Source organism: Somniosus microcephalus, chromosome 20, assembly GCF_052327205.1.
Source record: "Somniosus microcephalus isolate GS21.2 chromosome 20, FLI_Smic_1.0, whole genome shotgun sequence".
In the NCBI taxonomy this organism is placed as follows: Eukaryota; Metazoa; Chordata; class Chondrichthyes; order Squaliformes; family Somniosidae; genus Somniosus; species Somniosus microcephalus.
This window is the reverse complement of record NC_141006.1, coordinates 55,450,674-55,467,410: the sequence shown is the minus strand read 5'-3', so window position 1 is coordinate 55,467,410 and position 16,737 is coordinate 55,450,674. Positions and strand designations below refer to the sequence as shown.

Below are 16,737 nucleotides of genomic sequence, written 5' to 3'. Positions count from 1 at the left end.
TCAGCGCAATCCAGACGGAACCGGCCGAACCAGCGCAAACGATCGGGGCTTTTTAAAAGTGAGTTACGCCCAGAACCACTTACGTTCGTGTTTTCCACAATCTTTTATGTTGGTTCAACGTTCAATTCGCCTGGATCAGGTCCCACCACAAAAGTGGCCATTCCCCCAGGTCGAAATTGTTAGATTCCGCCGATTGCGCTGGTTCGGGAAGGCTCTTCAAACTGCGCTCATTATCTGAGATGCACAGGCACGTTTAAATGTTTTTTCATATCAAAAAGTATTGAATTTACTAAGAAATTGACTAATGTACTCCAAGAAAACTAGTAAATGGTTCAGTATAGTCTTTTTTTAAGTTGTTTTCAGTGATTTTAAATCAGGTTACTCACAGGTGGAGGACTGGACACCCTTATTAAAAATGTGTATTTTTGGTGATAAACCCATTTTTAGCTGTATTAATAAAACTGTACCAGATTGCCACATATGTACATCAAGGAATACTTCTTAATGGAAAGGAAAAAAAGAAATAATGACGTTCTATTACGCTGCCCAATTGCGCTGGTTCGTGGAAGATTTCACTTTGGTGATTCTGCAGATACATTTTAGCGGAAACTTGTGACCTTTTAGTGTAACCTAACCAGCGCAATTTTGAGCGCATTGTGGGTGCCATTTCCCGATTGCGCCCAAAGCAGAGATTCTACCCCATCCACTCCCCCCCCCCCCCACTCTGTTGACAATTGTCACCGTGTTTTTAGACACAGTTCGGAATCTGATCTAACTAAACGAACTTTCCCTCCAACCGGTAAATGCTCCACATGCACAGCCTGCCCTTCTGCCCCTGTGATAAGGCGAGGGCCCTTCAGTGTGAAGTGCTGGGATTGGCAGCTTTCACTGCTGTGTTGGTGATGGGAAGTGTGTGAAAGTGTGTCGGGGTGTGACAGTCTGGAGTCAGGCCCCTCTGTGTTGACTGCACACTGTTTTGCCTGACACTCTCCCTCTTGCTGTGGTACTTTCTCCAGAGGTGTTGAAAGCCTGTAGCTGGGGCCCATACCCAGCATTTGGCCCTCCCCTCCCTCCTCCCCACCACCCCCCCCCCCGCACCCCCAATGTTGACACAAGCAAGTCAACCATCAAATTAGTTTCAGGAGAAGTCCTGAGCTCGCAGCCTATCAGCTTCTAAAGAGCAGCAGGGCAAATAGAGCTGGTGGCAGCACAGCATAAAAAGAGCGAGAGACAGAGCAGGAGGACAGAGTCACTTTGATTCAACTTATCGGCAGCCAGCTCCTGCGAGTGCGGAATCAGCAGAACACCAACAATTAGCCGCAGCAAGGAGATAATCAACAACAACCATCTGAAATGGACGGGAATACGCAGACAGGACCCAGAGCCCAGGTCTGCCCCGGTTTGCAGTGTCTATACGGAGCGTGTGCTGCTCACCCCTCAGGTGGGGGAAGGTAAGATTACCATCTCTACTAGAGAAAGCAGTTCAACTTTAGTTTGCAAAACCCATGTTTGATAGCGTTGATGTGCGTTGATTTAACTTGTGTTGAGAAGAATCAGTGCGTTCGTCTGTGTCATCACAGCGAACATATGCACAGGTGGGTTTGATACTCGACCTCTGACCTCAAAGCTGCATTGATGGTGCCCCTTCAAAAATCAAATGGTCCCTTCGCCTTTTCTATGAGTGGGCAGTGCTGACTGTTGAGTAAAACAATGGCCTAGAAATTCAGTGGCGCCCCGTTTGGGGCACCAGTCTCGCCAGGGCGCTGGAAGTACCGCCCCGGAAGGAGTCGAGAACGCCCGCAGAGAATTCAGTTTGAGCACCCCAAACGGAAGCGCGGCGCTACTCGAGGCGCCCCGCATCCGTCTTGGGGTGCTGCAACTGAAAATCGCAGCGCAACGTGCCACAGCACCACACGCAGTGGCACGGCGCGCTGCGGTACTGCAGGCCTTCCTCCCCTTCTTAAAGGGGCGGGGCCTGCTGCAGCATGATCTGAGATCGCGAGTGCCGGCAAAAGAGCCCGGCACTGAGGAGAAGTGCCAGGCTCTTGGGAGATAGCCGGCACAACGCGGGGTGGGGGACTCGGGAGGCTGGGGACGGCTGCGCGAAGAGGTGCTGGCAGGCGGCCAGCAAAAAAATGGCCGCCCCGCACCTCAGCACCTCTATCGCCGCAGGTAGGCCCCCCTGAACCGGTCGCAAATTGCGACCGGCGTTACAGCGGGGGGCGCTACCAAATTTGGCGATCGGGGCGGTAGCGGGGCGCTGCGCACACCGATGACGTCATCGGTGGCGGCGCAGCGCTACCGGCTAATGCCGCCATTAGTGCCCTGCTAAATTTCGCGGGAGGCGTGGCCAGTGGCGCTAAACCCACTAAGTGCCCTCTTTGGGCGCTAACTGGTGGCGCAGCCCACCGAATTTCTAGGCCAATCTGTTTAGTAAAATGTGACAAGTGGTGTTCCCTCAAAGATCTGTGCTGGGGGCTCAGCATTTCACCAGATATATCAATGACTTGGATGAAGGAATAGAGAGTTATATCTCCAAGTTTGCAGATGACACTAAGTTAGGAGGCTCAGTAAGTTGTGTGGATGGGAACAGAAAGTTACAAAGAGACATAAACAGACTAAGTGAGTGGACAAAACTGTGGCAGATGGAGCTCAATGTAGGGAAATCTGAGAAAGAATGACAAATCAGAATATTTTCTTAATAGTGAGAGATTAGGAGCTGTGGAGGAGCAAAGAGATTTAGGTACTAAGATCAGTGCTTGGGCTTCAGCTATTTACAATCTATATTAATGACTTAGATGAAGGGACTGAGTGTAACGTATCCAAGTTTGTGGATGATACAGCATTAGATGGGAAAGTAAGCTGTGAGGAGGCCACAAAGAGGCTACAGAGAGATATAGACAAGTTGACTGAATGGGCAAGAACATGGCAAATGGAATACAATGTGGGGAAACGTGAAGTTATCTACTTTAGTAGGCAAAACAAAAAAGCTGAATATTTTTTGAATGGTGAGAGACTGGGAAATATTTGCACTCAGAGGGACCTGGGTGTCCTTGTATATGAATCACAGAAAGTTAACATGCAGGTACAGCAAGCAATTAGGAAAGCAAATGGTATGTTAGCTTTTGTTATAAAGGGATTAGAGTATAAGAGTAAAGGGGGAAAAAATTGGGTTTCTTTGCACCTCCCATTAGTGCCCCAAGGGGGCGGGAGATTAGCGGCGGCAGTAGCCGGTAGCGCCCCGCGGCGCTGCACCTCCGGCGATGACATTATTGGCATGCGCAGCGCCCCACTCACGCCCCGGCTGCAAACTTGGCTCGCGGCCCCTGACCTACCACCGGACGCTATGTTCGACAGGGTCAGGGCATCGTGTTTGCGGCTGCGGCAGCGCAAGTTAAAGGGCAGGTGCCAGGTGGCCATTTCTTTTTGGGCCGCCTGCCAGCACCTGCCCTCTCTGGCCTCCCCCTGCGGGGTGCCAGCTGGGCTCTTTTGCCGGCACCCTGCTCCCCGGTAATCCAGCAGGGCCCCAGTGTGCACTGCACTGGGCCCCTCCCCTTTAATCAGGGGAGGGAGGCCAGTACTACCGCAGCACTACGTGCCGATACGCGTGGCACTGTTGCACGTAGTGCCGCAATATTGAATGGTAGTGCCCCAAGAGGGAGGGGGAGCGCTTCCAGTAGCGCCCCGCTTCCTGCTTGGGGCGCTACCATTCAATTTCTGGCGTGGGGGCGCTAACTTTTTCTGGGCGCTAAAAGTAGCGCCCCAACGAAGTTAGCGCCCCAAAGGGCGTGTGACCCAATTTTCCCCCCAAGAAGTCTTACTACAATTATACAGGGCATTGGCGAGGCCACACTTGGAATACTGTGTACAGTGCTGGTATCCTTACCTAAGGAAAGACATACTTGCCTTAGAGGGAGTGCAGTGAAGGCTCACTCGACTGGTTCCTGGGATGAGGGGATTGCCCTATGAGAGATTGAGTAGACTTGGCCTACATTCCCTAGAGTTTAGAAGAATGAGTGGTGATCTAATTGAAACGTATAAAATTCTGACAGGGTTAAGGCTGAGAAAATGTTTCCCCTGGCTGCGGAGTCTAGAACCAGGGGTCACAGTCTCAGAATAAGGGGTCGGCCATTTAGGACTGAGATGAGGAGAAATTTCTTCACTCAGAGGATTGTGAATCTTTGGAATTCTCCACCCCAAAGAGCAGTCGTTGAGTATATTCGACAGAGGTTGATAAATTTTTGGGAACTAAGGGAATTAAGGGATATGGGGATAGTGCGGGAAGGTGGAGTTGAGGTAGAAGGTCAGCCATGGTTTTATTTAATGGCGGAGCAGGCTCGAAGGACCGAATGGCCGACTCCTGCTCCTATTTCTTATGTTCTTATGTAAAATTAATCAAAAAGGCTAATGAAATGTTGGTATTTATCGCAAAGCAGTTGGAATACAAAGGGCAGGAAGTGATACTTCAGTTATACAGAGCCTTGGGCAGACCCCAACCGGAGCACTGCGTTCAGTTTTGGGCACCGCACCTCAGGAAAGATATATTGTCCTTGAAAGGGGTATAGTGCAAATTCACCAGAATGATACCACGGCTTCAAGGGTTAAATTATGAGGATAAGTTCCATAAACTTGGTTTGTATTCCCTTGAGTGTAGAAGGTTGAGGGGTGATCTAATTGAGGCGTTTAACAAGACAAAGGGAGTCGAAAGGATAGATCGAGAGAAACCATTTCTTCTGGTGGGGAGTCCAGGACAAGAGGGCACAAGAGTTAATCATTCACAAAGAAAAACCTGCATTTATATAGCGCCTTTCACGACCACCGGACCCTCCAAAGCACTTTACAGCCAATTAAGTAGCTTTTGAAGTGTAGTCACTGTTATAATGTAGGAAACACGGCAGCTAATTTGTGCACAGCGAGCTCCCACAAACAGCAATGTGATAATGACCAGACAATCTGTTTTAGTGATGTTGATTGAGGGATAAATATTGGCCGGGACACTGGGGATAACTCCCCTGCTGTTCTTCGAAATAGAGCCCTGGGATCTTTTTCATCCACCTGAGAGGGCAGACGGGGGCCTCGGTTTAACGTCTCACCCGAAAGACGGCACCTCCGACAGTGCAGCACTCCCTCAGTACTGCACTGGATTGTCAAACTAGATTTTGGGATCAAGTCTCTGGAGTGGGACTTGAGCCCACAACCTTCTGACCCAGAGGCAAGAGTGCTACCCACTGGGACATGGCTGACCCTACAGGAGTGAAATCAGGAAGCACTTTTCACACAAAGGGTAGTAGAAACCTGGAACTCGCTCCCACAAAAGTTTGTGGCTGCTGGGGGTCAATTCAAGCTTTCAAGACTGAGATTGTTAGATTTTTGTTGGGAAAGGGTTATCAAGGGATATGGAGCAAAAGTGGGTCAATGGGGTTGGGGTACAGATCAGCCATGATCGAATAGAATGGCAGAACAAGCTCAAGGGCCTACTCCTGTTCCTATGTTGCTATACCTCTCATTGCACAAGGTGCTCCCATGCACACATCCAGCAGGGGTCGATGGATAGCGATGAGCAGAAGATCCGACTGATTGCCCCCTCCCTAACCCAGGGGTACTGAGTCCAGTGGTCGCACGGCCTACTGTTGCCTGGAGTAGGATCAGCAAATCCAACCCAGACCAGGGATTGAACCTGCAAAGTTCCATGTTAACTTCTTCGCTTATCTCTGCCGTTACCAACTGAGCCATCGGTGAACCTAGTCAATAAGTTATAAACCAGTTTACAACTAGCAATAGAGTAGAGCACAGTCCACGATGGGACAGTTGCTGTTTGCTAACCTGGTAACATGTTAAAGCCCCAATAGACAGCACCATGCCATTGGGGAGCAGGGACAACCCCTTGCCCGTCCCATACAGTCGATCGCCAACTCCTCTCTGTGCTACAGAGATGGATGCCTGGGAGGAAGTGTAACACCTGCCCTGTTGATGTGTGCAGCCTGTGGATATGAAAGAAAGAATTGAATTTCTATAGCGCATTTCACAACATCCCAATGAAATACTTTGTAGTCACTGTTGTAATGTAGGAAGCGCAGCAGTCAATTTGTGCACAGCAAGCTCCCACAAACAGCAATGTGATAATGACCAGACAATCTGGTTTAGTGATGTTGATTGAGGGATAAATATTGGCCAGGACACTGGGGATAACTCCCCTGCTCTTCTTCGAAATAGTACCATGGGATCTTTTACGTCCACCTGAGGTGGCAGACAGGGCCTCAGTTTAATGTCTCATCCGAAAGATGGCACCTCCGACAGTGCAGCACTCCCTCAGTACAGCACTGGGAGTGTCAGCCTAGATTATGGGGTTCAAGTCTCTGGAGTGGGGCTTAAACCCATGACCTTCTGACTCTGACTCAGAGGCTAGAGTGCTACCCACTGCGCCACGACTGAAAGCTGCGAGCATCTCAGACACGGAGTGTGTAGACAACCCAGGATCTCAGCTGTGCAAACCTTCTCTGGCAGTTAGTAAGGCAATACTGCATTGGAGTTTCCAGGCTTCTGGGGGTACTGAGCCCTCGGAACCGGCTATTCATGCTGTTGCAGCCTTCTCTAACACTGTCTGTTGTGTTATTGTTGACAGTGCTGTTGGTGTTTGGAGACCATGGCTAGTCACGCTCAAAGATATCGAAAGGGAACAACAAAGACAGATGGCAACAGTAAGTTTGGTGCAATAATATGTTTCTCCCTCAGCCCCAGGTTTAATGGATTTGTCTCTTCCAGTGTTGTCCCTTACTGCCTCTTGCTCAGCTACACCTTCCGCTCTCTGACACCTCACGCCCAAGTTACCGTTCATCAGGTGTGTGTGGACGGTGAGTGTAGGTAAGATATTTGGCCAGGAAGGGCCTCACAGCCGAGGCCGATTGTGCCCTCAGAAGATGAGCCTGACTGGATGGTGAGCAGGTGCAGGAAACCCCATTTTAAAACATTACTTGTTGTTCACACAGCAGTTCACAGTGAGCAGCACAGACCACAAGGCCTGGCTATGCTGCTCCCCAGCCGGGAATGGCTGAGAGAACCTTATGCTCCCTCTCCCCCTTTAAAAACATCCCCACTCCCCCACCCTCCTCCCCCGCCAAAGCATGGGATCACATAGGGACTCTGCTCTGTGCCTCCCTTACAGCACAGCACATACAGCTCAGGAGGGTATGCCCCCTATAGGTGTGCAATGCACTGTATGGGTGTGTGATGCCCTGTATGAGTGTGCAATGTCCTGTATGAGTGTGCAATGCTCTTTATGAGTGTGCTATGTCCTGTACGAGTGTGCAATGCCCTGTATGAGTGTGTAATGCTCTGTATAAGTGTGCAATGCCCTGTACGAGTGTGCAATGCTCTGTACGAGTGTGCAATGCCCTGTATGAGTGTGCAATGCACTGTATGGGTGTGTGATGCCCTGTATGAGTGTGCAATGCTCTGTACGAGTGTGCAATGCCCTGTATGAGTGTGCAATGCTCTGTATGAGTGCGCAATGCTCTGTACGAGTGTGCAATGCCCTGTATCAGTGTGCAATGCTCTGTACGAGTGTGCAATGCCCTGTATCAGTGTGCAATGCCCTGTATGAGTGTGCAATGCTCTGTACAAGTGTGCAATGCCCTGTATGAGTGTGCAATGCCCTGTATCAGTGTGCAATGCCCTGTACGAGTGTGCAATGCTCTGTATGAGTGTGTAATGCTCTGTATAAGTGTGCAATGCCCTGTACAAGTGTGCAATGCTCTGTACAAGTGTGCAATGCCCTGTGTGAGTGTGCAATGCTCTGTACGAGTGTGCAATGCCCTGTATGAGTGTGCAATGCTCTGTACGAGTGTGCAATGCCCCATGTCGGTACCTCGACAGTGCCAGGACCTGGGTGTCTGTGAGACTATAAAGCAAAGGTAAAGAATGTGGTATTTATTCCGGTGCCAACATTCTAACTTTTCTGTTGCAGCCGAACCTCTCAGACAGCGAGCAGCCTCAGCAAACACCCACCGGTGACAAAGTCCCAGCATTCCGACATCCCGTCAAGTAAGTTCCCAATGGGAATTCATTTGTGTCGCTGATTTTCAGGAACAGGGAACTGTGAGGGCTGAATATCCAATCCAACACATATATTTGGTGCACTATTTAATGGTGACTGGACATCAATGATCAGGGAACGTTGTTATTCCAGCCCCCGACATTCTCCCCCTCCTCTTCCGAACGCACTGACTCTCACTGGGGTACGGGGCCCACAATTTCCTATCCTCTGTCTCTCGCCCAATTGGCTGCTCTTCCTGTCTGACCCATGGCACTGAGGCTATGAGTATCCACTGGCCGAGGCCCAACCCGGTAGCAGTGCCAAGATGCACCCAGCCTTGGCCTCCGCCATTGACCCCATCAAAGTTTGCTGGGGGTGGGGGGGGGGGCACCAGTCCTAGGGCTTTGGTGGGTGAGGGGGGGAGGTTTGGAGTGCCCCCTCCCCAGTGAACTGGCTGGGAGTGTTGATCGAAGCTTGTGATGAAGGGGAGGGGGGCAGGTTTGGAGTGCCCCCTCCCCAGTGAACTGGCTGGGTGTGTTGATTGAAGCTTGTGATGAAGGGGAGGGGGATTCCCTTCAGAAGCACTGCCTGGTCGCTCCCTTTATTGGCAATGTCACTCTGACAGGCCAGAGGATGAGAGATGAACAACTCCCCACCCCTAACGTCCTTCATCTTCATTAGCGCAAAAAAAACGTTTAAAAGCAAATTGCGATCACAACGCTCTTCGACCCTCCATTTCTCCTTCAAAAATATCTTGAAGTTATCAAGTGACTTCAATGTAGAAAAATGTCCCAAGGCGCTTCACAGGAGCGCAAGGAGAAAAAATGGACATCAAGACAATGAAGGAGCTATTAGGAGGGGGATGATGACCAAAGGTTTGGTGAGAGTCTTAAAGTAGGAGGGAAAGGCAGAGAGATTTAGGGAGTGAATTCCAGAGAGTATGATCACGGCCACCAATGGTAGGGTGAAGGAAAGGAAGGAGCGGGAGCGGGAGGGAAAGAGGGAGGGTGGGAGGGAGGGAGGGAGGGAAAGAGGGAGGGAGGGAGAGAAAGAGGGAGGGGAGGGAGGCAGGGGAGGGTGGGAGGGATGGAGTGAGGGTGGAGTGAGGGATGGAAGGAGTGAGGGTAGGAGGGAGGGAGGGAGGGAAGGAGTGAGGGTGGGAAGGAGGGAGGGATTGAGTGAAGGTGGGAGGGAGGGAGGGAGGATGAGAGAGAGGGAGGGAAGGAGTGAGGGAGGGAGGGAGGGAAGGAGTGAGGGTGGTGTTGAATCTGTGATTCTTAAAGTATGATGTTTTCCAATAACTACACGGAGGCTGTAACTTAACAATCAACAGGTGTTTACTGGAGGAGGGTAGTCTAAAGACTGACAGTACAGAGGCATGCTCAAGGCTTATATACAGGTGTGGTCACTGCCGGTACTACAGTATACAGGAGCTGTAAAAGTAGTTCTCTCTTAAAGGTACATACACTACAATTCCTCTCCTTTTAGATTAGCAGTACCCATAAAATTCAAATAACAATTAACACGTTAACATGCACATTAAACTGAAATAGTCCATTTATAGATTCAGTCTTTGGGGCGGCTTCCTGATCCTTTCTGGATAGCGCCTTTCCTGAGGTTCTTGTTCTTGGTGCGGAGGCAATTCTGGCCCCTTTTCGTCGGTTATTTCATCAGTTTCCACTGCTACTGTTTCTGAGGTAGATGCTACCGGTATGTCGGGTTCATCCCCAGGGACGTGAGACATGGGGTTGACTCGTTCCTGTGACGCTAAGATCTGGTCGATGTGGCGTCTCACAATGTTCTCCCCGACATCCACTGTGTACATTAATGGCCCCTGCCGTGTGCATATCGTTCCGGGTTGCCATTTCTCTGTTCGGTAGTCACGGGCCAAGACTGGTTGTCCTACATTGAAGTTCCTTGTCGGCTTCTCATTGATGTGCTGGAATTGTTTATCCTCAATATTTCTTCGCACATTTGGTCTGAGCAAATCCAGACGAGATCTCAACCTTCGGTTAAAGAACATCATGGCCGGGGTCTGGTTGGTAACTGCATGTGTCGCATTTCTGTAGGCTAACAGGAAATTGTCCACCTTATGCTGTAGTGGAATTTCATCATCGCACATGGCCTTTATCGCCTTTTTAAAGGTTTGTACGAACCTCTCAGCCAATCCATTTGTGGCTGGATGATACGGGGCAGATGTGTAATGCCTTACCCCATTCCTTCTCATAAATTTCCGAAACTCTTCGGACACAAACTGTGGTCCATTATCAGAGCAAATCTGCTCTGGCAAGCCGTTCCTGGCAAATATGGTCCGTAGGACTGCAATCGTTTTCTCTGTAGTGGTTGAGGACATTTTTATCACCTCAGGCCATTTCGAGTGAGCATCCACTGCTATTAAGAACATTGAGTCCATGAATGGACCAGCAAAATCAATATGCACCTGTTGCCATGGAGAGGAGGGCCACTCCCATGGGTGTAGAGGGGCATGTGGTGGTGCATTTTGGACCTTCTGGCATCCTGAGCAGCTCTTGGTTAGGTCCTCGATTTGTTGATTGATCCCCGGCCACCACACATAAGCCCTAGCAAGGCTTTTCATTTTCACCCCTCCCAGATGACCTTCATGAAGCTCATTGAGCACTCTCTCCCTTAACTTGGGTGGAATTACCACTCGGGATCCACACATCACTGTCCCCTGGCATACTGACAGCTGTTCTCTTCTGGGTGAGAATGCTGGCAACAGTGAGTCGCCATGTGTTGGCCATCCCCTCACCGTCAAATCATATACCCGAGACAGTGTTGGATCATTGCGGGTCTCCTTCTCTATATCCACGTTAGTTACTGGCAATCGTTCAATTATTGACGAATAAAATATCTCGATAGGGTCCACTGCTGGTGCTTCCTCCACAGTAGGCAGTGGCAGGCGTGATAGCCCATCAGCGTTTCCATGCTGTTTCGTGCCCTTATACTCGATTTCATATTGGTTTGCCCCTAGAAAAAGGGACCATCTTTGTAACCGTTGTGCAGTCATCACCGGAACGCCCTTCTTTGGATTAAAGATGGAGACAAGTGGTTGGTGGTCAGTCAGCAAGGTGAACTTCTGCCCATGTGGATAGTGGTTGAATTTTTTTACTCCCCATACTAGGCTGAGGGCCTCCCTGTCGATCTGGGCGTAGTTGCACTCGGCTGAGGTTAGTGACCGAGACGCAAAGGCTACTGGCCTCTCCAACCCGTCTGGGAATTTGTGCGACAGCACCGCTCCAATACCATAGGGTGATGCATCACATGCCAACCGAATTGGTAGTGCTGGGTTGAAATGGGCCAACACCTCTTTTGACGTGATCAATTCTTTGCACTTCTGGAAAGCTCGTTTACATTCGTCATTCCACTTCCATGGTACCCCCGTTTGCAGTAGGGTGTTCAGTGGGTGTAATACTGTAGACAAATTTGGTACGAACTTATGGTAGTAGTTCACCAGCCCGAGGAACGACCTCAGTTGTGACACATTTTCCGGAGCTGGAGCCTTGACTGCTGCCTCAATCTTTTCAGGGGACTTATGTAACCCCTCTTCATCAATAATGTGGCCACAATACGAGATCTGCTTCTGGAAAAACTCGCACTTGTGGCGATTAGCTCGTAGCCCATATTCCTTTAATCTAGTGAGCACCTTCTCCAGGTTGGCGAGGTGATCACTGTCATTTTCGCCCGTGACCAGGATGTCGTCCAAATAACACTGGGTCCCTGGAATCCCTTGCAGGACTTGATCCATCGCCCTTTGCCAAATAGCCGGAGCCGATGCTACCCCGAACACCAGCCGGTTGTATTGGTAGAGACCTTTATGAGTGTTGATCGTGAGGTATTGTTTCGAGGCTTCTTCTACCTCCATTTGCAAGTACGCTTGGGCCAGATCAATTTTGGTGAAGCATTTACCTCCAGATAGCGAGGCGAAAATATCCTCAATCCGTGGAAGCAGATATTGTACCGTGTGAAGGATTGGGTTCACTGTCACCTTAAAATCCCCACAGATGCGGAGCTTCTTTGGTTCCCCAGGCGTATTACTCAACGACCTCTTCATTACAGGAATGATGGGTGTAGCCCACTCGCTCCAGTCTACGTTGGACAGTACTCCTGAACGTTCCAACCCTTCCAGCTCTGCTTCGACGGCTGGTCTGATCGCATAAGGCACCAGTCTGGCCGTAAAAAACTTTGGGCTTGCATTTTCCTCTATTTTAATCATTGCTGTTATGCCTTTTAGTGTTCCGAATCCCTCCTGGAACACTTCTTGTGCATCAGTTAGCATTTTTGACAGTCGTCCAGGTGTGACGTCGTCATCCTTTTTGGCCTCAACCTTCAGTGCCTGTATGGAATGCCAATCTAATTGTATCTTCCGGATCCATTCACGTCCTAGTAGTGGTGGTCCTCCATCTGGCAATACATATAGGTCCATTTTAGGTATTTCCTGGCCTTTGTATATCACTTTCACCCTTATTTTTCCTTTGGGGTAGACTTTTTGCCCCGTGTACGTCTTCAAGACAATCTCTGTAGCTTTCAAGGGTATATGTGAAAATAGCCGCTTGTAGTCCCTTTGGTTTATGACTGTTAGGGCTGATCCTGTGTCCAATTCCATTTTCACTTGGACTCCGTCTATCTTGAGTGTGACCCAGATAGTCTGGTGATCCTCCATTTTGATTACCTTATGTAGTTTCAGACAACCCAGCTCCTTGCTTCCGGAGTCTGTATCACTTTTCTGTTCGTCTGAACTACTGTCCATCACCTTATGTACCTTTTTTTACTTCTCCTGTGGAGATTTCTTGCTGCTGGTTTTCTTCCCTGACCTGCAGACTCTTGCTATGTGTCCTGCTTTTCCACACTGTCTGCACACTTGGTCCTTGAACCAACAATCCTTCTGATTGTGTGTTGTTCTGCCGCAGCGATAACACTTCCCTGCTCCATATGACATTTCATTGGTGCCATATTCTTGCGGTCTCCGTTGTATCTCTGCAGCGCCCCTTGCGGCTGCTTCATGTGATACTGCCATGCTGAAAGCCTTGTCCAGCGTAAGATCCTTTTCTGATAGAAGCCGTTTCTGGGTTCCTTCACTTTGAAGACCACACACAAACTTGTCCCTTAACATATCTGCTAGTCCCAATCCAAACTGGCAGTGTTTCGATAGCTTGCACAGTTCCGTTAAGTACTCAGCATTACTTTCGTCTTTATGCTGGTTCCTTTTGTGGAATTTAAATCTTTCTGCTATCAGCAGCGGTGTGGGGTTTAAGTGGTCCTGTAGGATTTCCACTATGCTTTCGAAATTCTTATCCACTGGCTTCTCTGGGGTTATTAGGTTTCGCAGTAAGCCATAAGTTTTTGCACCCATGGAATTTAACAAAACCAGTGCTTTCCTAGCATGTGGCACTTCATTCGCCCTGCAGTACACCTCAATGCGTTCCACATATGTTGCCCAATCTTCGACTTCATTGACGAACGCAGTGATACTGCCACTCTTCAGCATCCTTGGGTGTGATTTAACTGTCTAAAATGGCGTCTCCCGCGCTCTCCCTTCTTCTCTGCTGGCACAAAATGGCATCTCCCGCGCTTTCCTTTCTTCCCGCGCTCGCCCTTCTTCTCTGCTGCGGCTTCTAAAATGGCATCTCCCGCGCTCTCCCTTCTTCTCCGCGGCTCAATGGCGTCTCCCGCGCTCTCCCTTCTTCTCCCCGCGGACGCTGTTCAGCCCTTGAGCCCTGGCTGTGCGCCTCTCCCATTGCCGCTGCTCGGTCCTGAACCCGGCTGCTGCTTTACCCTCTCTCTCTCTCTTTTGTTTTTCCTCGACGCCGCTTGGTTTTCAACCCCCGGCTGCGCCCTGTGCGCTTCACCCTCTCTCTTACCCCGTCGACGCTGCTCGGCTTTTTCTATGCCGTCAGTCGGCTCCAGCCGCCGCTGTCCGGGAAGGGTCTGCGCTGTACCTGTTGCCAGTCTGTTGCTGGATCGTCGTGGCTGGGGAACCAAGCCCGTCTCTCAACAGCCTCCCCTGCGATGTTCACTCTCTGCCGGATGACTGGGCGGTTGCTCGTGGTCGACGCCCGTGCTTCTGGCCTCGACTTTCTTCCACCGCCCTCCCGGAGCAAATCCTTGAAGGGAAATGCAGAGTTGCAGGCAGATTCGAATCGACCTCGTCGCCACTGTTGAATCCGTGATTCTTAAAGTATGATGTTTTCCAATAACTACACGGAGGCTGTAACTTAACAATCAACAGGTGTTTACTGGAGGAGGGTAATCTAAAGACTGACAGTACAGAGGCATGCTCAAGGCTTATATACAGGTGTGGTCACTGCCGGTACTACAGTATACAGGAGCTGTAAAAGTAGTTCTCTCTTAAAGGTACATACACTACAGGTGGGAGGGAGGGAGGGAGGGAGGGAAGGAGTGAGGGAGGGAGGGATTGAGTGAAGGTGGGAGGGAGGGAGAATGGGAGAGAGGGAGGGAGGGAAGGAGTGAGAGTGGGATGGAGGGAGGGAAAGAGGGAGGGAGGAAGAGAAAGAGGGAGGGGTGGGAGGGATGGGGTGAGGGTGGGAGTGAGGGTGGAGGGAGGGATGGAAGGAGCGAGGGTAGGAGGGAGGGAGGGAAGGAGTGAGGGTGGGAAGGAGTGAGGGTGGGAGGGAGGGAAGGAGTGAGGGTGGGAGGGAGGGAGGGATTGAGTGAAGGTGGGAGGGAGGGAGGGAGGATGGGAGAGAGGGAGGGAAGGAGTGAGGGTGGGAGGGAAGGAGGGAAGGAGGGAGGGAGGGATGGAGGGAGGGAGGGAGAGAAAGAGGGAGGGGAGGGAGGCAGGGAGGGTGGGAGAGATGGAGTGAGGGTGGGAGTGAGGGTGGAGGGAGGGAGGGAAGGAGTGTGTAGGAGGGAGGGAGGGAAGGAGTGTGGGTGGGGGGGAGGGAAGGTGGTGAGGGTGGGAGTAAGGGTGGAGGGAGGGATGGAAGGAGTGAGGGTGGGAGGGAGGGAGGGATTGAGTGAAGGTGGGAGGGAGTGAGGGTGGGAGGGAGGGAGGGAAGGAGTGAGGGTGGGAGGGAGGGAGGGATTGAGTGAAGGTGGGAGGGAGGGAGGATGGGAGAGAGGGAGGGAAGGAGTGAGGAAGTGAGGGTGGGAGGGAAGGAGGGAGAGAGGGATGGAGGGAGGGAGGGAGAGAAAGAGGGAGGGGAGGGAGGCAGGGAGGGATGGAGTGAGGGTGGGAGTGAGGGTGGAGGGAGGGAGGGAGGGAAGGAGTGTGTAGGAGGGAGGGAGGGAAGGAGTGAGGGTGAGGGGGAGGGAAGGTGGTGAGGGTGGGAGTAAGGGTGGAGGGAGGGATGGAAGGAGTGAGGGTGGGAGGGAGGGAGGGATTGAGTGAAGGTGGGAGGGAGTGAGGGTGGGAGGGAGGGAAGGAGTGAGGGTGGGAGGGAGGGAGGGATTGAGTGAAGGTGGGAGGGAGGGAGGATGGGAGAGAGGGAGGGAAGGAGTGAGGAAGTGAGGGTGGGAGGGAAGGAGGGAAGGAGGGAGAGAGGGATGGAGGGAGGGAGGGAGAGAGAGGGAGGGGAGGGAGGCAGGGAGGGATGGAGTGAGGGTGGGAGTGAGGGTGGAGGGAGGGAGGGAAGGAGTGTGTAGGAGGGAGGGAGGGAAGGAGTGAGGGTGGGAGGGAGGGAGGGAGGGAGGGAAGGAGTGAGAGTAGGAGGGAGTGAAGGAAGGAGGGAGGATGGGAGGGAAGGAGGGAGGGAAAGAGTGAGGGCGGGAGGGAAGGAGTTTGGGTGGGATAGAGGGAAGGAGTGAGGGTGGGAGAGAGAGAAAGAAAGAGTGCGGGTAGGATGGAGGGAAGGAGTGAGGGTGGAGGAAGGGAAGGAGTGAGGGTGGGAGGGAGGTAAGGAGTGAGGGAGGGAAGGAGTGAGGGAGGGATGCACAAGAGGCCAGCGTTAGAGGAGCGCAGAGGTTCGGGGAGCTGTGGAGCTGGGAGGAGTGAGGCTGTACGAGGATAGGAATTTTAAATTGAAAGCATCTGAGGTCGGCCAGTGAGAAAACTCCCGCAGCTTGCCATCTGCTATTATTGGAAATGAAAATGTGACCAGACCAGAGCCTGCGAAACATTTAAACAATATTCTCTCTCCTTTTTCACAGACTTTTCTGGTCGAAATCAAAATGTTTTGATTATTTATACGAAGATGCAGCTTATCTGTTGGCGAATTTCCCAGTGCAGGCAACAATCTCGTTTTACCAGGAGAGTGACAGCGAATCAGAGAGTGAGGATAGCGATTAATCCGAGGCAGGATCTACTGTGTAAGGACACTAATATTTAACACACTTGTGGAAGTGTAATAGGTGCAGTGCATGTGGCTGGTAGGATATTATCAACTGGGAGATTGTTGGTCTCCATTCTGTATATTTACATATTTATTTATAATTAAGAAGCCTTAACTGTGTTCTTTTTGTATTTATAAAGATCTAGCTAATTTTGTAAATTAAATTTTTTTTATCACATCTGTGTCTTTAGAAAATCTGTTGAAACGTGAACTGGAAATAGGGACAATATTTGCCCTGAACTGGGGAAATATTTTACTGGAATGGTTCCAGGGATGAGGGATTACGGATTGACTGGAGAAGCTGGGGTTGTTCTCCTTCGAGCAAAGAAGGCTAAGAGGAGATTTGATCGAGGTGTTTAAAATCATGAAGGATTTAGAGAGTAAATTAAGAGAAAC

The 16,737-nt window shown here is 50.7% G+C and overlaps 1 protein-coding gene across 1 annotated transcript; it reads left to right on the top strand.

Annotated features, from left to right (window-relative positions):
• Positions 1-1,353: 1,353 nt before the first annotated feature.
• Positions 1,354-16,298, top strand: LOC147103290 (protein ripply1-like). Its single transcript, XM_085963146.1, has 4 exons — positions 1,354-1,451; positions 6,623-6,698; positions 7,964-8,040; positions 16,160-16,298. Exons 1-4 carry the CDS (start codon positions 1,354-1,356, stop codon positions 16,296-16,298), a joined length of 390 nt encoding a protein of 129 aa, XP_085819272.1.
• Positions 16,299-16,737: the final 439 nt, after the last annotated feature.

What these genes read in the sequence shown, in the direction of transcription:
- LOC147103290 (XM_085963146.1), top strand. Translation starts at nt 1,354, where the DNA reads ATGGACGGGAATACGCAGACAGGACCCAGAGCCCAGGTCTGCCCCGGT. An exon ending in CACCCCTCAGGTGGGGGAAG is followed by an intron (nt 1,452 to 6,622) that starts GTAAGATTACCA and finishes TATTGTTGACAG; the next exon opens with TGCTGTTGGTGTTTGGAGAC. An exon ending in AACAAAGACAGATGGCAACA is followed by an intron (nt 6,699 to 7,963) that starts GTAAGTTTGGTG and finishes TTTCTGTTGCAG; the next exon opens with CCGAACCTCTCAGACAGCGA.